Genomic DNA, 16,858 nt, shown 5'->3' on the forward strand with positions numbered 1-16,858 from the left:
AGATCTTGAATTTTCAGGTCACAAGAACTCCGTTAGTCAAATAAAGACAATTCTCAAACAATTTGTGCGCGTACAAAATAAAATTTCTACAATATCTCCTTTTAGCTGATAATATGCGAGAGTTTTTTAAAAATAGTTTTTTTAATAAATTGTGTACATTTTATTATCTCTAGAGTTTATATCTTAGGAGGTTTCACAAGTATGTTATTATTGTTGTTGTCGTGTACCATATAATTTTTTGTGGTTTTCAAATATTGCATGAATTTCACCTTGTTTTATTCAAGAGGCTTGATAAATTTTAATTCGTTCATAGAGTTGTGTTTTCAGCTAACTTTTAAATTTCATATATATTTCGATAAATAATACTAGGTGATAATTAAATTAAAGGTAGAAAAGAATAGTTAATGTACTTTTTGACCATTAAGAAAAAAAGAGTAGAAAAACCCTGGTATCCTGCGGAAAAAGTAGTGAAAATTTACTAAAACTAAGACACGGAGAGAGAGAGTGGAGTGGCGAGGACGATGATGGATACTGAGAAGCTTGAAGACCTAAAGCATTTTGTGGAGCTTTGCAAAGAGAATCCTTCAATTTTACAGAATCCTTCCCTAACCTTTTTCAAGAGCTTTCTCGAAAGGTACTCATTTTTTTTTTCATAACCATTTAGGTTTTCCTTGATCGAAACAACAAATTGATTATTTGTTTTTTTCTGTTGAATGAATTGATTACAGCTTGGGTGCTCAAGTTCCTCCGTCGGTTAAATCTGTAAGCTTCCGCTAGCAATTCGCCATTTCTGCAATTTTTCATTTTAGTGATTGCTGAATGTTTTGTCACTGTTTTCTGCTTTGAACAGAAAAAAAACAACCTAATTTTGATATTGCCAAATAGTTAAAAATTGTGATTTAGTTTAATTATTAATGTGTACCAATGAATTTTATGATTAGTTGATCAATGTGGGGGTGGAGATTAGTTTTTATTTTGTAAGAAGGAAATTGCTAGGGTCCATTATACTTCATGATATTTGGTATTTTGAGAAATGGTGATCGTTTTCGCCTGAGCCAAATTAAAGATTTACAAAGCGTGACATTCGGTGTGAAATGGGGAAATATTGTTTACCAAGGAATGAGTTTGCAGGAACAAGGTGGAGAAGAGCATCATGATGAACTGGATGAAGACATTATAGAATCTGATGTCGAGCTGGATAACACTGATATTGTGGAACCTGACAATGATCCTCCACAACAGGTATGTCATAAAAGGATTAGGTGGATGTAACTTTGGCGTTCTTTTGTTTTTAATGAGTTTTTCTTTGTTGTCTAATTGTAGATGGGAGATTTTATAAGTGAAGTAACAGATGAAAATCGAGATGCTGCTCAAATTTCAAGAGCGAAAGCACTGGATGCAATATCTGAAGGGAAGCTAATCTTTACCTAATTGTGTAATGAAGATTCCTTTTTACAATATTGATTAGGGAAGTTACACCTTACTAGAACTGTACATTTCTGGCAGGCAAGCTTGATGAAGCCATAAGTCATTTAACTGAAGCTATTTTGTTGAATTCAACTTCTGCAATATTATACGCAACAAGAGGTTTGTATTTGGCATATTTACCATCTTAATGTTTGTTATTTTGGCTTTGTATCATGTCCTTCATGTGGTCTTTTGACAAACACCAATGTCTATGCAGCTAATGTCTTCATTAAGTTGAAAAAACCCAATGCTGCGATCCGCGATGCTGATGCCGCTTTAAAGGTATTTCAGAAGTTATTTCCAGCCATGCTTACATAAGCTAGAAAGAAATTTTAGGTTCATTTATGTTTGTGACTGTATTTTTGAGTCCTAAGTCTAATGACACTTGCATCATTTCATTAAAGGTCAACCCTGTCTCAGCAAAAGGATACAAAGTGAGGGGTATGGCTCGAGCAATGTTGGGCTTATGGAAAGAGGCAGCTAGCGATCTTCGTGTGGCATCCATGATAGATTTTGATGAGGAGATTGCCGAGATACTTAAAAAGGTCAAATATTCAAATTTCTCCTTGTTCATTACGCCTTCTCTCTGATGTACCCGAACCATATGAATGGTTCACAAAATTTTCTACTACTTGTAGTTCAATTTCGTTGTTTTTACTTAACTTAAGAGTAAGGGAAGGAAAAAATGTCTTCAAACTGTAAAATGAGTTCTTTGGCCTGGAAATATGGCAGGTTGAACCTAATGCTCACAAAATTGAAGAGCACTGCCGAAAGTATCAACGGCTGCGAGAAGAGAAGAAGTTGAGAAAAATTGAGCGTGACAGTCAGCAGCGTCAGGCAGAATCAAAGGTGTTTAAAAGTGTTTTGAAAGTATTTAGTCACTAACTGGCTGCTTTTCATTATTCTTGACATCAATTTGCACTGCCGGCAGCTAATGAAAAGAGTAAAAAGAAAGAACAGCAATCTGAACATGAAGCTTCTGTAAGTTTTCTTGGGTATACTTTTGTGAAACTGCTGTCACACGGTGTGATTTCCGGATGTAAGAAGTTCACTGTTTGTGATCTTCCATGAGTTTCAGCCATTGGCATCAGTTCATAATTTCGTTTGTACCTAAAGCTGACATCCATGTTGTTAAGACATCATTTGATTGGTTATTAACTGCTCATTTCCGAGCTCCAACTTCCCTGCTTAGTCCCCCACTCTAAAGGTGTAGACTTGGCAAATGAAGAGCTCAATTAACTTCTGTCTGTTGTCTTCAACTTTGTTCATTTGCATTTTATTTTTCTGTTTGTCTTGTGCAGCCTGTGTTATATCCTCCTACCTAGTTTCAGCTAGCATCCAGTTGGATCCATTTTCCTACTTTGACCCGTTACCTCATCTCTCTTTTCTTTGTGGTAGGGCATGGCGAAGGGGTAGGGGGTGGGGAGTAATATTATTGACAAAAAGTATGACAGTTGTTTACGTAATTTGCTAAACACGGTTAACAATGGTATTCTTTGATCTTTACAAGTGGCAAATGACGACTAGGGAATAAATCTGGATTATTGAGTTGGCCTGCTATTTAAATTTTGACTCTTCCCATTCTGCTGCCCCTTTATTACTCTGTTTATAGATTCATTTCTTCTTATAATGAGTTATGCTTTTTTCAAAAATATGATGCAGGATCCTGACTCTACTTCTGATTTGAATTATGGTATGATCTTCATTTTTCGAATTCACTACTCATTTATGATTTGACATTTGATGGTTGAATTAAGTGTATGTAGGCTTCTTTTTTATCTGTCGTGACTGATAGTTCATTCTTGACAGTAGTCCTTGTGTTATTGTAGTGCCCAGCATTTGTTATTATAATATCGACTTTGGAAATATGGCATCATTCTTTTGCCAGTAGATAGTTTATCATAATTAACATATCCATCAGTCTGTTCCTGTGATTATCCAGGTTTTGTTTTACCTACGGGTATACGTTCAATGTAAGCTGAAGTGATAAGAAATTCAAAACTAATAAGTACAATCCTCAACTGATGAAAAATACCTAGCATCACCGCCATAGTTGTCCTTCTTCCTTGAGCTCGTCTACTGCTAACTATAATCAGCTGTAATTTGTAAAAGCTATCATATTTGGTGTAATCAATTATACTCTAATGACACTGTCTCTATTGTTGATGTGTTAGACTCAATTTAGACGTAGAGAAGTGAAATCAGGAGTACACTTGTATATAAGGTTACAGTACGACCCATGTACTGTTTTGTGATATAGTACAAAGTTACCAAGTTCAAATTTTTTTGTTTTTTATCCAGTGAACTGGTTAATGACCATCTGAAGGTATAATAAAATTGATAGCTTAAAGCCTTAGACGCTCCTACAGAAATCTAGATGATGTGCAGATATTCATGTAGATATTTGTGCTACATTCACCCAATCGCCTGGTGTGATGGTGTAGCTGGTTTTCTAGGTTTTATTAGGTACCTTCTGGTAATTTCCTGATAGTTTATCATATCAGTATTAAGAGGTTGGCAGTTCTCATTGTCATGGGAGGAAGTGGAAAAAGCTGTTGACCATTTGGGGGTGGTGTGTGGGTTAGGGTTTGTTATATGATGTTATATGCTGTGAGAAGTGAAAAATGAGGGGGAGGCTGCTGGTGGCTGTGAGATGATGTTATGGTAAAGCTCTCGAGTATTTGGTTATATTTTGAAGCTACAGGGCATGTAATGTTTGCTTTCCAGAACTTTGTTATGTTGATTTCTTCAAGAAAACTTGTTTTCACTCTCATTTTCCTTGTGCTATTTGTCATTTTGGTTTTCATTAACACCATGATGAATAGAAGTATGTTTTATGCTGCAAAGTAGTAGTGCGGCTTTCATTTGAGAGGGACAGGTCTACATATTTATGCAATAATTAACTATTTTATTATATACAGGAAAAATTGTTGGTATCCATTCTGTGAGCGAACTAGAGACGAAGTTAAATGCTGTTTCAAAAGTATCACGTCTAGCTATACTTTACTTCACTGCAACATGGTGTGGACCATGTCGTTTTATTTCTCCATTTTATACAAGCCTACCTGAAAAATATCCAAAAGTTGCATTTTTGAAGGCTGATATTGACGAGGCTAGAGATGTGGCTTCAAGATGGAACGTCAGTAGTGTTCCAGCTTTCTTTTTCATAAAAAACGGCAAGGAGGTCGACAAGGTTGTAGGTGCTGACAAGAATTCACTGGAAAAGAAGATCGCCCAGTATGCAGGCTAACTTTGCAAATAGTCTGCTGTGTTGTGAATTAAATGCCTTTGCTTTGTTGAAATAAAAGGCATATTTATTTATTTTAACTTTCTTTCAGTGGAGAAGTGTTTTCAAGGTTTACTAATTAGACTGTTGTAAAAATATCTGATGCAACTTGATTCAAGGAGATTTCTGTAGTTTCTTTTGATGAATCTAAGCAGACATATATGAATAGCTCATCTTATAAATAAAAAAATTAGGCAACTTATTTTACATCTGAAAATATTTTAATTGCCGGACTCTCATGCTATTAGTTAGTTAACTGATTATAGTTAGTCGGTTAGGATAGCAGTTAGTCAGTTATGATATTTTTCCTGATTTGGCTTAGCTGCATACAAGCTATGTATATATTCCTTCTCATTTTGTCACAGCAGAATTCTCCTTCAGTTAGTTCCTCTTTCAATTGCCAGCTATAGCTTCGATTGAGTTCTCACCATGGCTCTGAAGTTTGGTATAGTATCAGAGTGATACATGCAATCGATTTTTCTTGGAGATTAGTGAAATTACTTCTGGATCTGGTTCGATTCGTAGTTTTTGATTCATTTTTGAGTAAACTTCATAACCAATTCGAATATTACATCTATGGCGGGTGCGGAAGATACTCTCACTACTACTGCTAGTGTTATAGGCATTGCTCTCTCTATATATACATCCCTCGGATAGCCCTGGGACGGTGCTGGTTCCAGTTCAATTTGACGGAGAAAGATATCAATCCTGGAGGATAGGAGTTATGCAAGCTTTGTCAGAGAAAAACAAATGAGGTTTCATTGATGGGAGTTGTGGAAAACCAGATGCAGTCCGTCAATGGAAGAGGTGCGATGATATGTTAACAAGATGGATATTGAATTCCATGACTAAGGAAATCTCGGACAGTGTGGGATATGTCAATGACTCTGCGGAACTTTGGAAGGTACTGGAGGATAGGTATGATCATGCTAATGGATTAAAAATATATGAAATACAGAAAGAAATTAACAATCTCACACAAGGAATCTTGGATATCACTGCCTACTACACAAGGATGAAGAAGTTAGGGGAAGAATTGAGCACTTTGAATCTGAGAAGTCAGTGCGATAGCTTGTGCATTAGTGGTGCTGAGGATATTATAAACAAAGCAGAACAGGATAGACTCTTGATCCAATTTCTCATCGGATTGAATGAAGTGTACTCCGCCGTGAGGGGCAATATCCTCACGATGAATCCACTCCCTTCCATGGCACAGGCTTTCTCCTTACTGATCCAGGAGGAGAAACAAAATGTATGACATTTGTTTACGCAATTTGCTTAACACAGTTAACAATGGGATTCTTTGATCTTTACATTTTAATCCAAGCGGCAAAAAATGACTAGGGAATAGCTCTGGATTATTGAGTTGTCCTTTATTACTCTGTTTATAGATTAATGAATTGCTCTTTTTTCAAAATATGATGCAGGATCCTGACTCTGCTTCTGATTTGAATGATGGTATGATCTTCGATTTTTCGAATTCACTACTCATTAACAATAAGATGACTAAAAGTGTGTTTTATGCTCAAAGTAGTGTGGCTTTCATTTGAGAGGGACAAGTCTACATATTTATGCAATAAATTAGTAACTTGTTTATTGTATACAGGAAAAATTGTTGATATCCATTCTGTGAACGAACTAGAGACGAAGTTAAATGCTGCTTCAGAAGCATCATGTCTAGCTATCCTTTACTTTACTGTAACATGGTGTGGCCCTTGTCGTTATTTCTCTCCATTTTATACAAACCTACCCGGAACATATCCAAAAGTTACATTTTTGAAGGCTGATGTTGATGAGGCGAGAGACGTGGCTTCAAGATGGAACGTAAGTTTCGTTCCATCTTTCTTTTTCATAAAATATGGCAAGGAGGTTGACAAGGTTGTGAGTACTGACAAGAATTCCCTGGAAAAGAAGATCACCCAATATGCAGGCTAACTTGATTGTGAATCAAATGCATTTGCTTTGTAGAAACAAAAGGCGTAGTGTTTTCAGTATTTACTAACTGTTGTAAAAAATTCATCTGATGCAACTTGATTGAAGGAGACTTGTGTAGTTTCCTGGTTCCTGAAAGTTTCTTTTGATGAATCTAAGCAGATATATTTGAATAGCTCATCTTACTATAGTTTGGTTGGTTGAAGCACGAGTTCGTGGCCATGAGCAGGCTTTGTTTGGCATGAACTCGTGCTTCAGCTGTCGGGTTTGTGGAGTGAGGTAGAAACTCATTTTCTTCACGTTCGTGGCCACAAACTTTTAGCAATTGCCTTCAAGTTTTTGGCCACGAACATACTGATCAACAAATTTTATATGTTGTTCTTCCTTTAAATCAACTCCAATTTTTCTCAATTCACTCCTTTTCATCAAATGATCATCTTTGAACTTTATGGGTCTGTTTGGAAAGTCACTTGGTAATTGGAATTGGTGTAATTATTAGGATAGTAATTACCAGCCTAGTAATTACACTGTCTAGTAATTACACTGACATGTTTGATTGCCCCAGTGTAATTACACATGTTCTGTTTGGATGCACAATTGCAATCATAAAATTATAATAAATTTTAAAAATAAAAATTAATTATTTAAAATTTATACTAGACAAATAAGAAACTTTATAAATGACATTAAATTAAATATTTAAGATATATATTCTTTTTTGAAAATATATTAATTAATAAACATATTTTCTGTAACTAATATTATGAAAAAATAATTGTTTTATATTTTTTCAAACTAATATATTTCAATTGAATTTGATCGTAACAACTAGACTTTTCCTATTTTCTTTGTATTTTTTCTTATTATATAAGAGATAGTTAGTGCTGATTTTTTTTTTTATTCTACTTTAATTTAATTCGTGTATATTTTTCCCTAATAAGAGACAGTTAGTGCTGAAGCAGGCACGTCTTCATCGACGTGCTTGCTTCAGCGTCCTTCTGGAAAAAAAATTTAAAAATTATTTCTTTTGTTCTACTTTAATTTAATATGGTTTAAAAATTTATTTCTTTTATTCTACTTTCCAAAAAAAATTAAAAATTTATTTCTTTTTTTCTACTTTAATTTAATTAGTGTATACTTTTTTCGAAATTATGGAATCCGTTTTAGCTATGGCTTTTAGTTTTAAATTCAAGACTTCACGCTGAAGCAGACACATAAATTTTTTTTAAAAAAATTAGTATTTCTTTTGTTCTACTTTAATTTAATTAGTGTATAATTTTTCGAACTTATGAAATCCGTTTTAGCTATGACTTTTAGTTTTAAATTCATATTCTATAGTTATTGCTTTATTATTTTTGAATATTGGTAATAATTATTTATATCTTGTAACTACTTTGAGTAAAAAATTAACAGTCAACGACGAAAAATACTTTAATTATAAACATCTTAATGGACCTCTTCACAATAAATTTGTGCAAACAAAAAGTAATTAACCACTTATATATCTAAAAGACATATTAAATTTATTCAACTTTCTAAATTCTACATATATACATAAATTAAAATAAAAAGATACGATGAAGTTGGGCCCGTGCTATATCTAGTTGTTAAATAAATAAGAGACTAAACGGATATGATTACTTCTTGATGTTTTAAGCGTGCACGCAAACGCTGATAAGTTCTAGTGGAATAATATGGAAATATAATTGTAATCATTTTAAATTTATCAAATATAAATTTATAAAATAATTCAGATTATATTAAATTCAAGATATATTATCTCAAATAAATATTGTAGATTTATTTAAGAATAACTTACAAAAATGACTATAGTTTTAAGGCTATTAAATTGAAATAGCTATAAGTATGATATTTAATGACTATAATTTATGTCATAATCTAGGTGTATCTAAAGTATCGGTAGGTTTTTTAAAAATATATTGATACATTAATAATTGTAATGCACTAAATAGATGCTAGCTAGTTCTTATAACTAAACGAAACCAAAAGTGGATGTGCAAAATCTAATTTAAAGTGAAAGGAAGAAGTATGATAAGGAACTCTGAATAGCCATTTTAGCAGCTTAAGCTTGACATGTGATTATAGTAATCAAAGCAAAGCAAATCATTTTCTAAATCTAATAGATTTCTCATACAATTTGGTCGTTCCATCAGCTAATCAACATCTGTAGCCATTGATTCTTGTGCAGATTATAGCAATCAAAGAAACTTCTCAATACAAATAGTACTTATTATATTTTACAAATAACATCGAAAGTAACTGAGTAAAACAACAGCAATGCAGTATAGAATGCCTATACTGAGAAATCGTGATGAGAAATGAATTAAACCGAGACCTGAATCAATAGCCCGATTCCGAACCGTTAAACCAATAGTTCAAATCATTAACCTAATAACCAATTTATCCATTTGGATTGTTGATTTGATCCAAAAGTTATGCAGCCCTAATTCAAACCTGGTATGACGTTGAACACAAATATTGCTAATTTTCTTCTTCTTTGAGTTATCAGTTTACTCAAATGTAAGATAGAGATAGCTATATCAGGTAAAGATACGAGGACAAGTTATAGTAAAATAAATACTCTTTTTATTAATAGTAATCACAGGCTCATAAACCAGCACAATTATTTATTTATTTAAAACAAAGTTCTTAAGTTTAATCAAAAGGAGTAGCAATTAAACAAAGATCATCCTTTCTAATTGCAGTTATTCCATCTGTTTCCGTCATATCAAAATTCTCTAGAGGGCCTTCGTAAGGAGTCCTCCAATCGAAATGATAAAGCAACTGAGCTAAAGGATGTTCTACGTTCATTAAGCCGAATAACCACCCTGGACACATTCTTCTTCCTGCACCAAAGGGGATAAATTCAAAATGATTTCCTCGAAAATCAATTGAACTATTATCAAATCTCTCAGGAATAAAGCTTTCAGGATTATGCCAATATTCAGGATCTCTTCCAATTGCCCATGCATTAATTAGGACTCTGGTCTTGATAGGTATTGTGTATTCTCCGATTCTTGTTTCTTCTCTACATTCTCTTGGCAATAATAAAGGAAATGGAGGATGCAACCTTAACGTTTCCTTAATCACTAATTTTAGGTACTTCAACTCTTCAAGATCAGTATCCTCAAATATTGTCTTTCCCTTGAGCACTTCTCTAACTTCAAATTTTGCTTTAGCCATTATACTTGGATTTCTTATCATCTCTGCCAATGCCCAAATAATAATTGCAGATGATGTCTCAGCTCCGGCTACGAACATGTCCTGCATGTAACTAAAAATATTCAGATATACCTAGTTTTTAACATTTCAATATACTACAAAATAGAGAAAGAAGGAGATATTTTATATGAAACTAAACTTACAAAAATAACTGCTTTGATATTATTATTTGTGATGGGAGTTCCCAATTCGCCACTCTCCATGACTCGCAGTAGAACATCGACTAAATCTTCCCCTCCATACTCACTATTGCCCTTCTTACCATTTGCTCGATTTTTCTGATGTTCATTAATGATATTCTCCAAAATTACATCTGCTTCTTTGTGAACCTTCAATATTTTTGACTTCAATCCATAAATCTGGTGAAGCCATTTTCGAGATGGAAATAAATCAGCCAATTCAGTTGCGCCAGCTAATAATGTGATATCCTTTATCAACATTATCAACTTATCTTGACCATTGATTATTTTTCCAAAAGCAGATCTACAAGTTACAGAACCTGTAAACCAAAAAATCTTGTCTGACAAGTTGATCAACGAGTCCGGCATAGAATTAATGGATGAAATAAGACTTGACATCTCTGCTTGTCGAATTGAATCAAATGATTTGACCATTTTTGTGCTAAGAAGTTCCAGGATGCACACTTTGCGCATGCTTCTCCAGTAATCACCATATGGACATGTTCCGATGTCGGAATAATTGTACATAATGATTTCTCCAACCATTAATTGAGGCCTAGTAGCAAAATTCAGATCTTGAATTTTCATGATTTCCTTTGCTATATCAGGTGAAGATACAACAACGTGTGATACTTCTCCAAGACGTAAATGAAAGATCGGTCCATAATTTTGCGATAGATCTCTAAAAGTATGATGTGGAAGGCGACCATTCATTAACTGGTGCAAGTTCCCAATAAAAGGTAGCCTCCATGGCCCTGGAGGCAATTTTTTGTTCAAGGTTTTTGATTGCTTCCATAAAAGAAGGATGAGAGAAAGGAATAACAAGAGTGAAGCGAAGATGAAAAGTAAATGTTGTATCTCCATAGAAATTATATTTCTTATTTTCCCCCTTTGGAGAAGCTCAAATATTTAAGTAAAAATTAGGCAAATCACATAGTATAAGAAAGAAATTACTTCCTATCCCTACTTTTTCATTAATTACCAAAATCCCTTTTTTAGTGTCTTTCGGATACATAATATTGCAGGCGGATACTTAAATTATTAAGTTCTTGTTATCAGTTTAATGCGTTAAATAAGGGATTAAAACGGAAATTATAATTGACTCCCACAAATCACGCGTACGTTTCTTCCTTCAACCAATCAGTCGTTCATAAACCTCTAATTGAATTATAATTTTTAAATTTCAAATTATGAAACCTTCTCGTTGTTCTTTGAAAAAACAGTAAAAGTTTGATTCAAACAATTTTGGAACGCAATTTTGTGAAGATTCGAAATATTTTGGATCATGGGAAAGTGATGTTACGAGCGATACAGAAGTGATGGGATAGTAGTTGGGGAAAATATTTCGTTCGTGAATCTTATTTACATTGTTTGTCTTAAGAGAAAAACTTGTTCATGTGGTAGATTTCAACATGATGAGATACCTTGTGTGCACGCAATGACCGTTTTGAAGAAGAAGAATATTAAAGATATACACCCCTACTGCTCTGATTACTATAAACATGATGCATTAACAAATACTTATGCAATTCCAATGGGACCAATGCCAGACAAAAATGATTGGACAACTCCAGAATGTGTTTTGGAAGAAGTCGTCTTGCCACCAAGATACAAAAAAATGCTTGGTAGACCAAGAAAAAAGAGGAAGAAAAATCCAGACAAAAAGCTAAGTACAAAAACGAATTGTTGTGGACGTTGTGGACAAGAAGGTCACAATATAAGAACATGTACTTTCTTTCCAAAAGATTTTTGATGATTACTTTTTAAGAATTTTTATGCTTCATGTGTACTAATTTTCTGTATATTTTGAATCTGCTAATAAGATATTATCATTTGGTGTGATTTTAACTTTATATAAATGTTACAAGCGACAAACTGTTGAATATGCATTTTTTGCATGTATGGCGTACTTTTGATCTCTCCTAATGTTACTTCTCGAGTCTCTGAACAATAACTTCTCAAAGCCCCATAGCCTATAACAACCACCATATGTAATTAAGTAACAAATGGAGAGTATGAAAGGAATATGTAAAAAAAAAAAATCATTTCATTGCTGATTTGATGGTCAGTACCTAAAAACTTTACAACAACATAAATTCAATATACCTAAATATATTGAATTGTTTTATACCTAGTGTAAAACATATTGTATCATGTGTTGGGGTATATAACAATTAAGTTATTTGATAATTTATTTAGTATCATATACGTTATAGTTCAACTATATTTTGTATCTAATAATAAAAAAATGTTAGTTGTTATGATTTAAATCAATGTTACAAGATTTAACTTGTTAAAGGATACTAAATATATTGAAACTTAATTGTTTTGTACCAATTGTAACATATACACAAATTTATTATTTGATAATAAAATGTGTATCATATACATAATAATTTTATGGAGATTGTGTATATGATAATAATATAGTATCATATGTTGTGATTTACATCAAGGCTACCACATGTTAATAGATACTAAATAAATTGAAAATTAGTTATTGTTTACCAAGTGTAAAATATATAGTATTAGATATTCTGTATCTGATGGTTATATTGTTTCAGCAGTATTGGTGTATAAGATACAATTTGTAACAAGATACTATATAATAAACTATATATATTGGAACAATAATTAAAATTGAAATACAATTTTTGACAAAAACAATCTTCAAATTAATAATTACTTAGAATAATTGTGTTGAAACGGGAAGAAATATTACAAAATACTAATTAACGTATCTTCAATACAATAAAACATAACTATTCTACATTAATCATTCCGCCTTCTGCTGGTGTAGTGTAGCCACTCTTCGGCCTTGTAGGATCATCATTATCGCTAACATATTCCCGCCTTGAACTTGTCGATACCATACTTCCATAACAGTGTTGCATATCTATTGCAAAGATAGTCACTCCGAAAACTAATACTTGGAATGTTGATTTCGTCGCTCAGGTATTCAGCTCAAGTTGCATTTGGGGATATTTAGGTATGGGGCATATATGGTATCCTTGAATAACTCAATACCTTAGTCCTTTATTGACAAGACTAAATCTTCAATAAAATTGGAGTTGTAGGTAGGACCAAACTTTAGGGAGTTCTTTGGAATATGTTTAATTACATAAATCATATTCTGCAATTACATAAAAATGATTTTTATCAAACATAAAAAAAAGTACATGATACATTCATACCTACAACTAGAAATGCTATACTATTATAGAAATATAATGATGTTTCGCTTTAATTGATACTAAATAACAAGAATACATAAGAGGTACACAAAACCAATTATATTGTATATACAGTAGCATAATTCAATGTGATACAAATATAAATTCTCATAACTATTTTTATTCTTTTAAGTATCATATAGAGAATTATCATTGACTATGATGCACAGTACCAAAATCAACCTAGATGCCAAATTGTGAATTAAGCAAGTATCTTAGATACAATAATGTTCATTTCATTTGATACTAAATAACAACAAAACATAAGAAAACATAAGAGGTACACAAATTCAATTATTCCTTATATACAGTGACAAAAAACAACCTACGAAGTAAATGTGATTTGAGTACTTAACTTCGATACAGTTCTCTTCACTTTTGATACAATAACAGTTAATAAACAAATTTGCAAAAAATTAATGTATCTGAAAAACAACTGAATATTTCAAAGAGGATACTTAATTAAAAAATAAGAAATTATTTATCATCAGATTAAAAAAAAAAAAAGGGGGATGCATATATGATAAAAATTGCATACCATGGGTAATGTTGGTCTATTATAGTAGATCTGGAAAGAAGGAACAAAGTATCTATAAGAAAGTAAACTGCAACAACAGCATTCTCTTGAATTTCTAAACAAGTTGCAACCAGAGAAATGCACAATTATTTGAAATAAAGGAACAAAGTTCTAAAGTTTATTTCTACTATTAAGAGAGATCAAAAGGAGTAGCAATTGAACAAAGATCATCCTTTCTTCTTGCAGTTGCTCCATTTGTTACCGTCATATCAAAATTCTCTAGAGGGCCTTCGTAAGGACTCTTCCAATCGAAGTGATAAAGCAATTGAGCTAAAGAATGTTCTACGTTCATTAAGCAGAATAACCACCCTGGACACATTCTTCTTCCCGCACCAAAGGGAATGAATTCAAAATGATTTCCTCGAAAATCAATAGAACTATTATCAAATCTCTCAGGAATAAAGCTTTCTGAATTATGCCAATATTTAGGATCTCTTCCGATTGCCCATGCATTCACTAGGACTCTGGTTTTGATAGGTATTGTGTATTCGCCAATCCTTGTTTCTTCTCTACATTCCCTTGGGAGTAACAAAGGAAGAGGTGGATGCAACCTTAATGTTTCTTTAATCACTAATTTTAGATATTTCAATTCTTCTAAATCAATATCCTCAAATACTTTCTTCCCCTTAAGGACTTCTCTAACTTCAAGTTGTGCTTTAGCCATGATACTTGGATTTCTTATCATTTCTGCAAATGCCCAAATAATTGTTGTAGATGATGTTTCAGCTCCTGCTAAGAACATGTCCTGTATATAACTAAAAATATTCAGATATACTTCATTTTTAACATTCCAATATTATGAATGATTACTAAACTCAAAATTTTAATACTAATAAATATTTTTAAATATAAAGAAGAAGAAGAAGAAGAGAGAATAAGAATGGGATGTTTTATTTGACACAACTTACAAAAATAACTGCTTTGATGTTATTATTTGTGATGGGAGTTCCCAATTCGCCACTCTCCATGACTCGCAGTAGAACATCGATTAAATCTTCACCTTCAGATTCACTATTACCCTTCTTACCATTTGCTCGATTTCTACAATGTTCATTAATGATATTTTCCAATATTGCATCCATTTCGTTGTGAACCTTCAATATTTTCGACTTCAATCCACAAATTCCATGAAGCCATTTTCGGGAAGGAAATACATCAGTCAAGTCAAATCCACCAGCTAATAAAGTGATATCCTTCAACAACATTATCAACTTATCTTGACCATGAATTATTTTTCCAAAAGCAGATCTACAAGTTACAGGACCTGTAAACCAAAATATCTTATCTGTCAAGTTGATTAATGAATCAGGCATGGAATTAATCGATGAAATAAGACTTGACATCTCTGCTTGTCGAATTGAATCAAATGATCTGACCATCTTTGTGCTAAGAAGTTCCAGGGTGCACACTTTGCGCATGTTTCTCCAGTAATCACCATATGGACATGTTCCAATATCCGAGTGATTATACATAATAATTTCACCGAACAATAATTGAGGCCTAGTAGCAAAATGAAGGTCTTGAATTTTCATGATTTCTTTTGCTGTATCAGGTGAAGATACAACAACGTGTGATACTTCTCCAAGACGTAAATGAAAAATGGGCCCATATTTTCGCGATAAATCTCTGAAAGTATGATGTGGAAGGCGGCCATTCATTAACTGGTGCAAGTTTCCAATAAAAGGTAACTTCCATGGCCCTGGAGGCAATTTTTTGTTGAAGATTTTTGATTGCTTCCTTAAAAGAAGGATGAAAGAAAGGAATAACACTAGTGAAGTGATGATGAATAGCAACTCCATAAGCTGAATAATTAAGCAAAACAGGATGGATGAGAAATTAGACACTCAATATATAGAATACATTGATTTATGCCGTACAAATTGTCAGCATCATTGGCTGCGCTAGCAAAATTCACTTTTATTTAGAACCTTTTGTTCTCCCATTGGTTTATGGACCATTTCAAACAAGTGACCCATCCCTATACCATAAGGACCATTTCAATCAAGTTAACTACGTTTAAGGACCAAAATAAAGCATTACCTATACATTACAGATCGTTTTAATATCTTTCTCAATGAACATATATCTACACATTCAATAGGGACCGCTATGATTGATTATTGGTGTAAAAGGGACCACAAAATTGACGTTTATTTAACGCATCTCATTTTCTGATTGATTAATTACACAAGTTGAATCAAATTTAGACAAGTTAAAAATTAAAATAAGCATTTACTAGGATTTTTTTTAATTTTCATAACTAATTAAATAAGCCACTCTTTATTTATCTATTTATCTATCTATCTTTTATACTTTCTTTTCTTATTTTACCAATCGTAGGAAAAAAATACAATTTGTAGTAAGATCTACAAAAATATATATGCTTGTGCCTAACTCTTTACTTTGTGTGTAATCTCCTACTCTGTCCACTTTTAATTGTCATATTGCTTTTTTCGAAATTTAATTTAATTAATTTTCAAAATTAAATTATATTACATTAATTCAATATTTTAAATAAAAAAAATTAGATATTCAAAAACTATACAAAAAGTACTAAAAATTTTAATTTTTTGCATATCAATATGATGAAAAAATACATCGTAAAATGTTAGGCAAAATTATTATCGTTTGACTCCAAAAAGAAAACTATAACAATGTGAACGGAGATACTATCAATTTTATGCCATTTATATATACTTCAGCAGAATCACTATACAGTCAGATAATCAATCATATCGGTCCCTATTGAATGTGCAGATATATAGAGTGCAATAGACCACAAAATTATTTAGCACGTTGATATTTTGTTTGGTCAATTACACAAGTTGAATCAAATTTAAATAAGTTAAAAATAAAAATAAGCAACGTCAATTATTTATTTACTAGGATTTTAATTTTATATTCATAACTAAATAAAATAATCTTTATATATATATATATA

The 16,858-nt window shown here is 32.4% G+C and overlaps 3 protein-coding genes across 4 annotated transcripts; 1 reads left to right on the forward strand and 2 right to left on the reverse strand.

Annotated features, from left to right (window-relative positions):
* The first annotated feature begins 406 nt into the window (after window positions 1-406).
* Window positions 407-4,960, forward strand: LOC102589949 (TPR repeat-containing thioredoxin TDX). Of its 2 annotated transcripts, XM_006341444.2 has the most exons (11): window positions 407-634; window positions 729-762; window positions 1,132-1,242; window positions 1,324-1,411; window positions 1,507-1,587; window positions 1,685-1,749; window positions 1,872-2,012; window positions 2,200-2,315; window positions 2,394-2,448; window positions 3,130-3,160; window positions 4,389-4,960. In XM_006341444.2, exons 1-11 carry the CDS (start codon window positions 522-524, stop codon window positions 4,715-4,717), a joined length of 1,164 nt encoding a protein of 387 aa, XP_006341506.1. In that variant the 5' UTR covers window positions 407-521; the 3' UTR covers window positions 4,718-4,960. The 2 variants fall into 2 exon arrangements, with proteins under 2 accessions (XP_006341506.1, XP_006341507.1); XM_006341445.2 differs by lacking the exon at window positions 2,394-2,448 and having other exon boundaries at window positions 2,200-2,316; window positions 4,389-4,921.
* Window positions 4,961-9,275: 4,315 nt separating this feature from the next.
* On the reverse strand, window positions 9,276-10,980 carry LOC102595946 (premnaspirodiene oxygenase-like). Its single transcript, XM_006341636.2, has 2 exons — window positions 10,072-10,980; window positions 9,276-9,970 (listed from the first exon to the last, which is right to left on the reverse strand). The coding sequence occupies exons 1-2, from the start codon at window positions 10,969-10,971 to the stop codon at window positions 9,362-9,364; spliced, it is 1,509 nt and encodes a 502-aa protein (XP_006341698.1). The 5' UTR covers window positions 10,972-10,980; the 3' UTR covers window positions 9,276-9,361.
* A 2,893-nt stretch (window positions 10,981-13,873) lies between these two features.
* Window positions 13,874-15,810, reverse strand: LOC102596280 (premnaspirodiene oxygenase-like). Its single transcript, XM_006341637.2, has 2 exons — window positions 14,826-15,810; window positions 13,874-14,662 (listed from the first exon to the last, which is right to left on the reverse strand). Exons 1-2 carry the CDS (start codon window positions 15,714-15,716, stop codon window positions 14,048-14,050), a joined length of 1,506 nt encoding a protein of 501 aa, XP_006341699.1. The 5' UTR covers window positions 15,717-15,810; the 3' UTR covers window positions 13,874-14,047.
* Window positions 15,811-16,858: the final 1,048 nt, after the last annotated feature.

Source organism: Solanum tuberosum, unplaced genomic scaffold (assembly GCF_000226075.1).
Source record: "Solanum tuberosum cultivar DM 1-3 516 R44 unplaced genomic scaffold, SolTub_3.0 scf00026, whole genome shotgun sequence".
Lineage (NCBI taxonomy): Eukaryota > Viridiplantae > Streptophyta > Magnoliopsida > Solanales > Solanaceae > Solanum > Solanum tuberosum.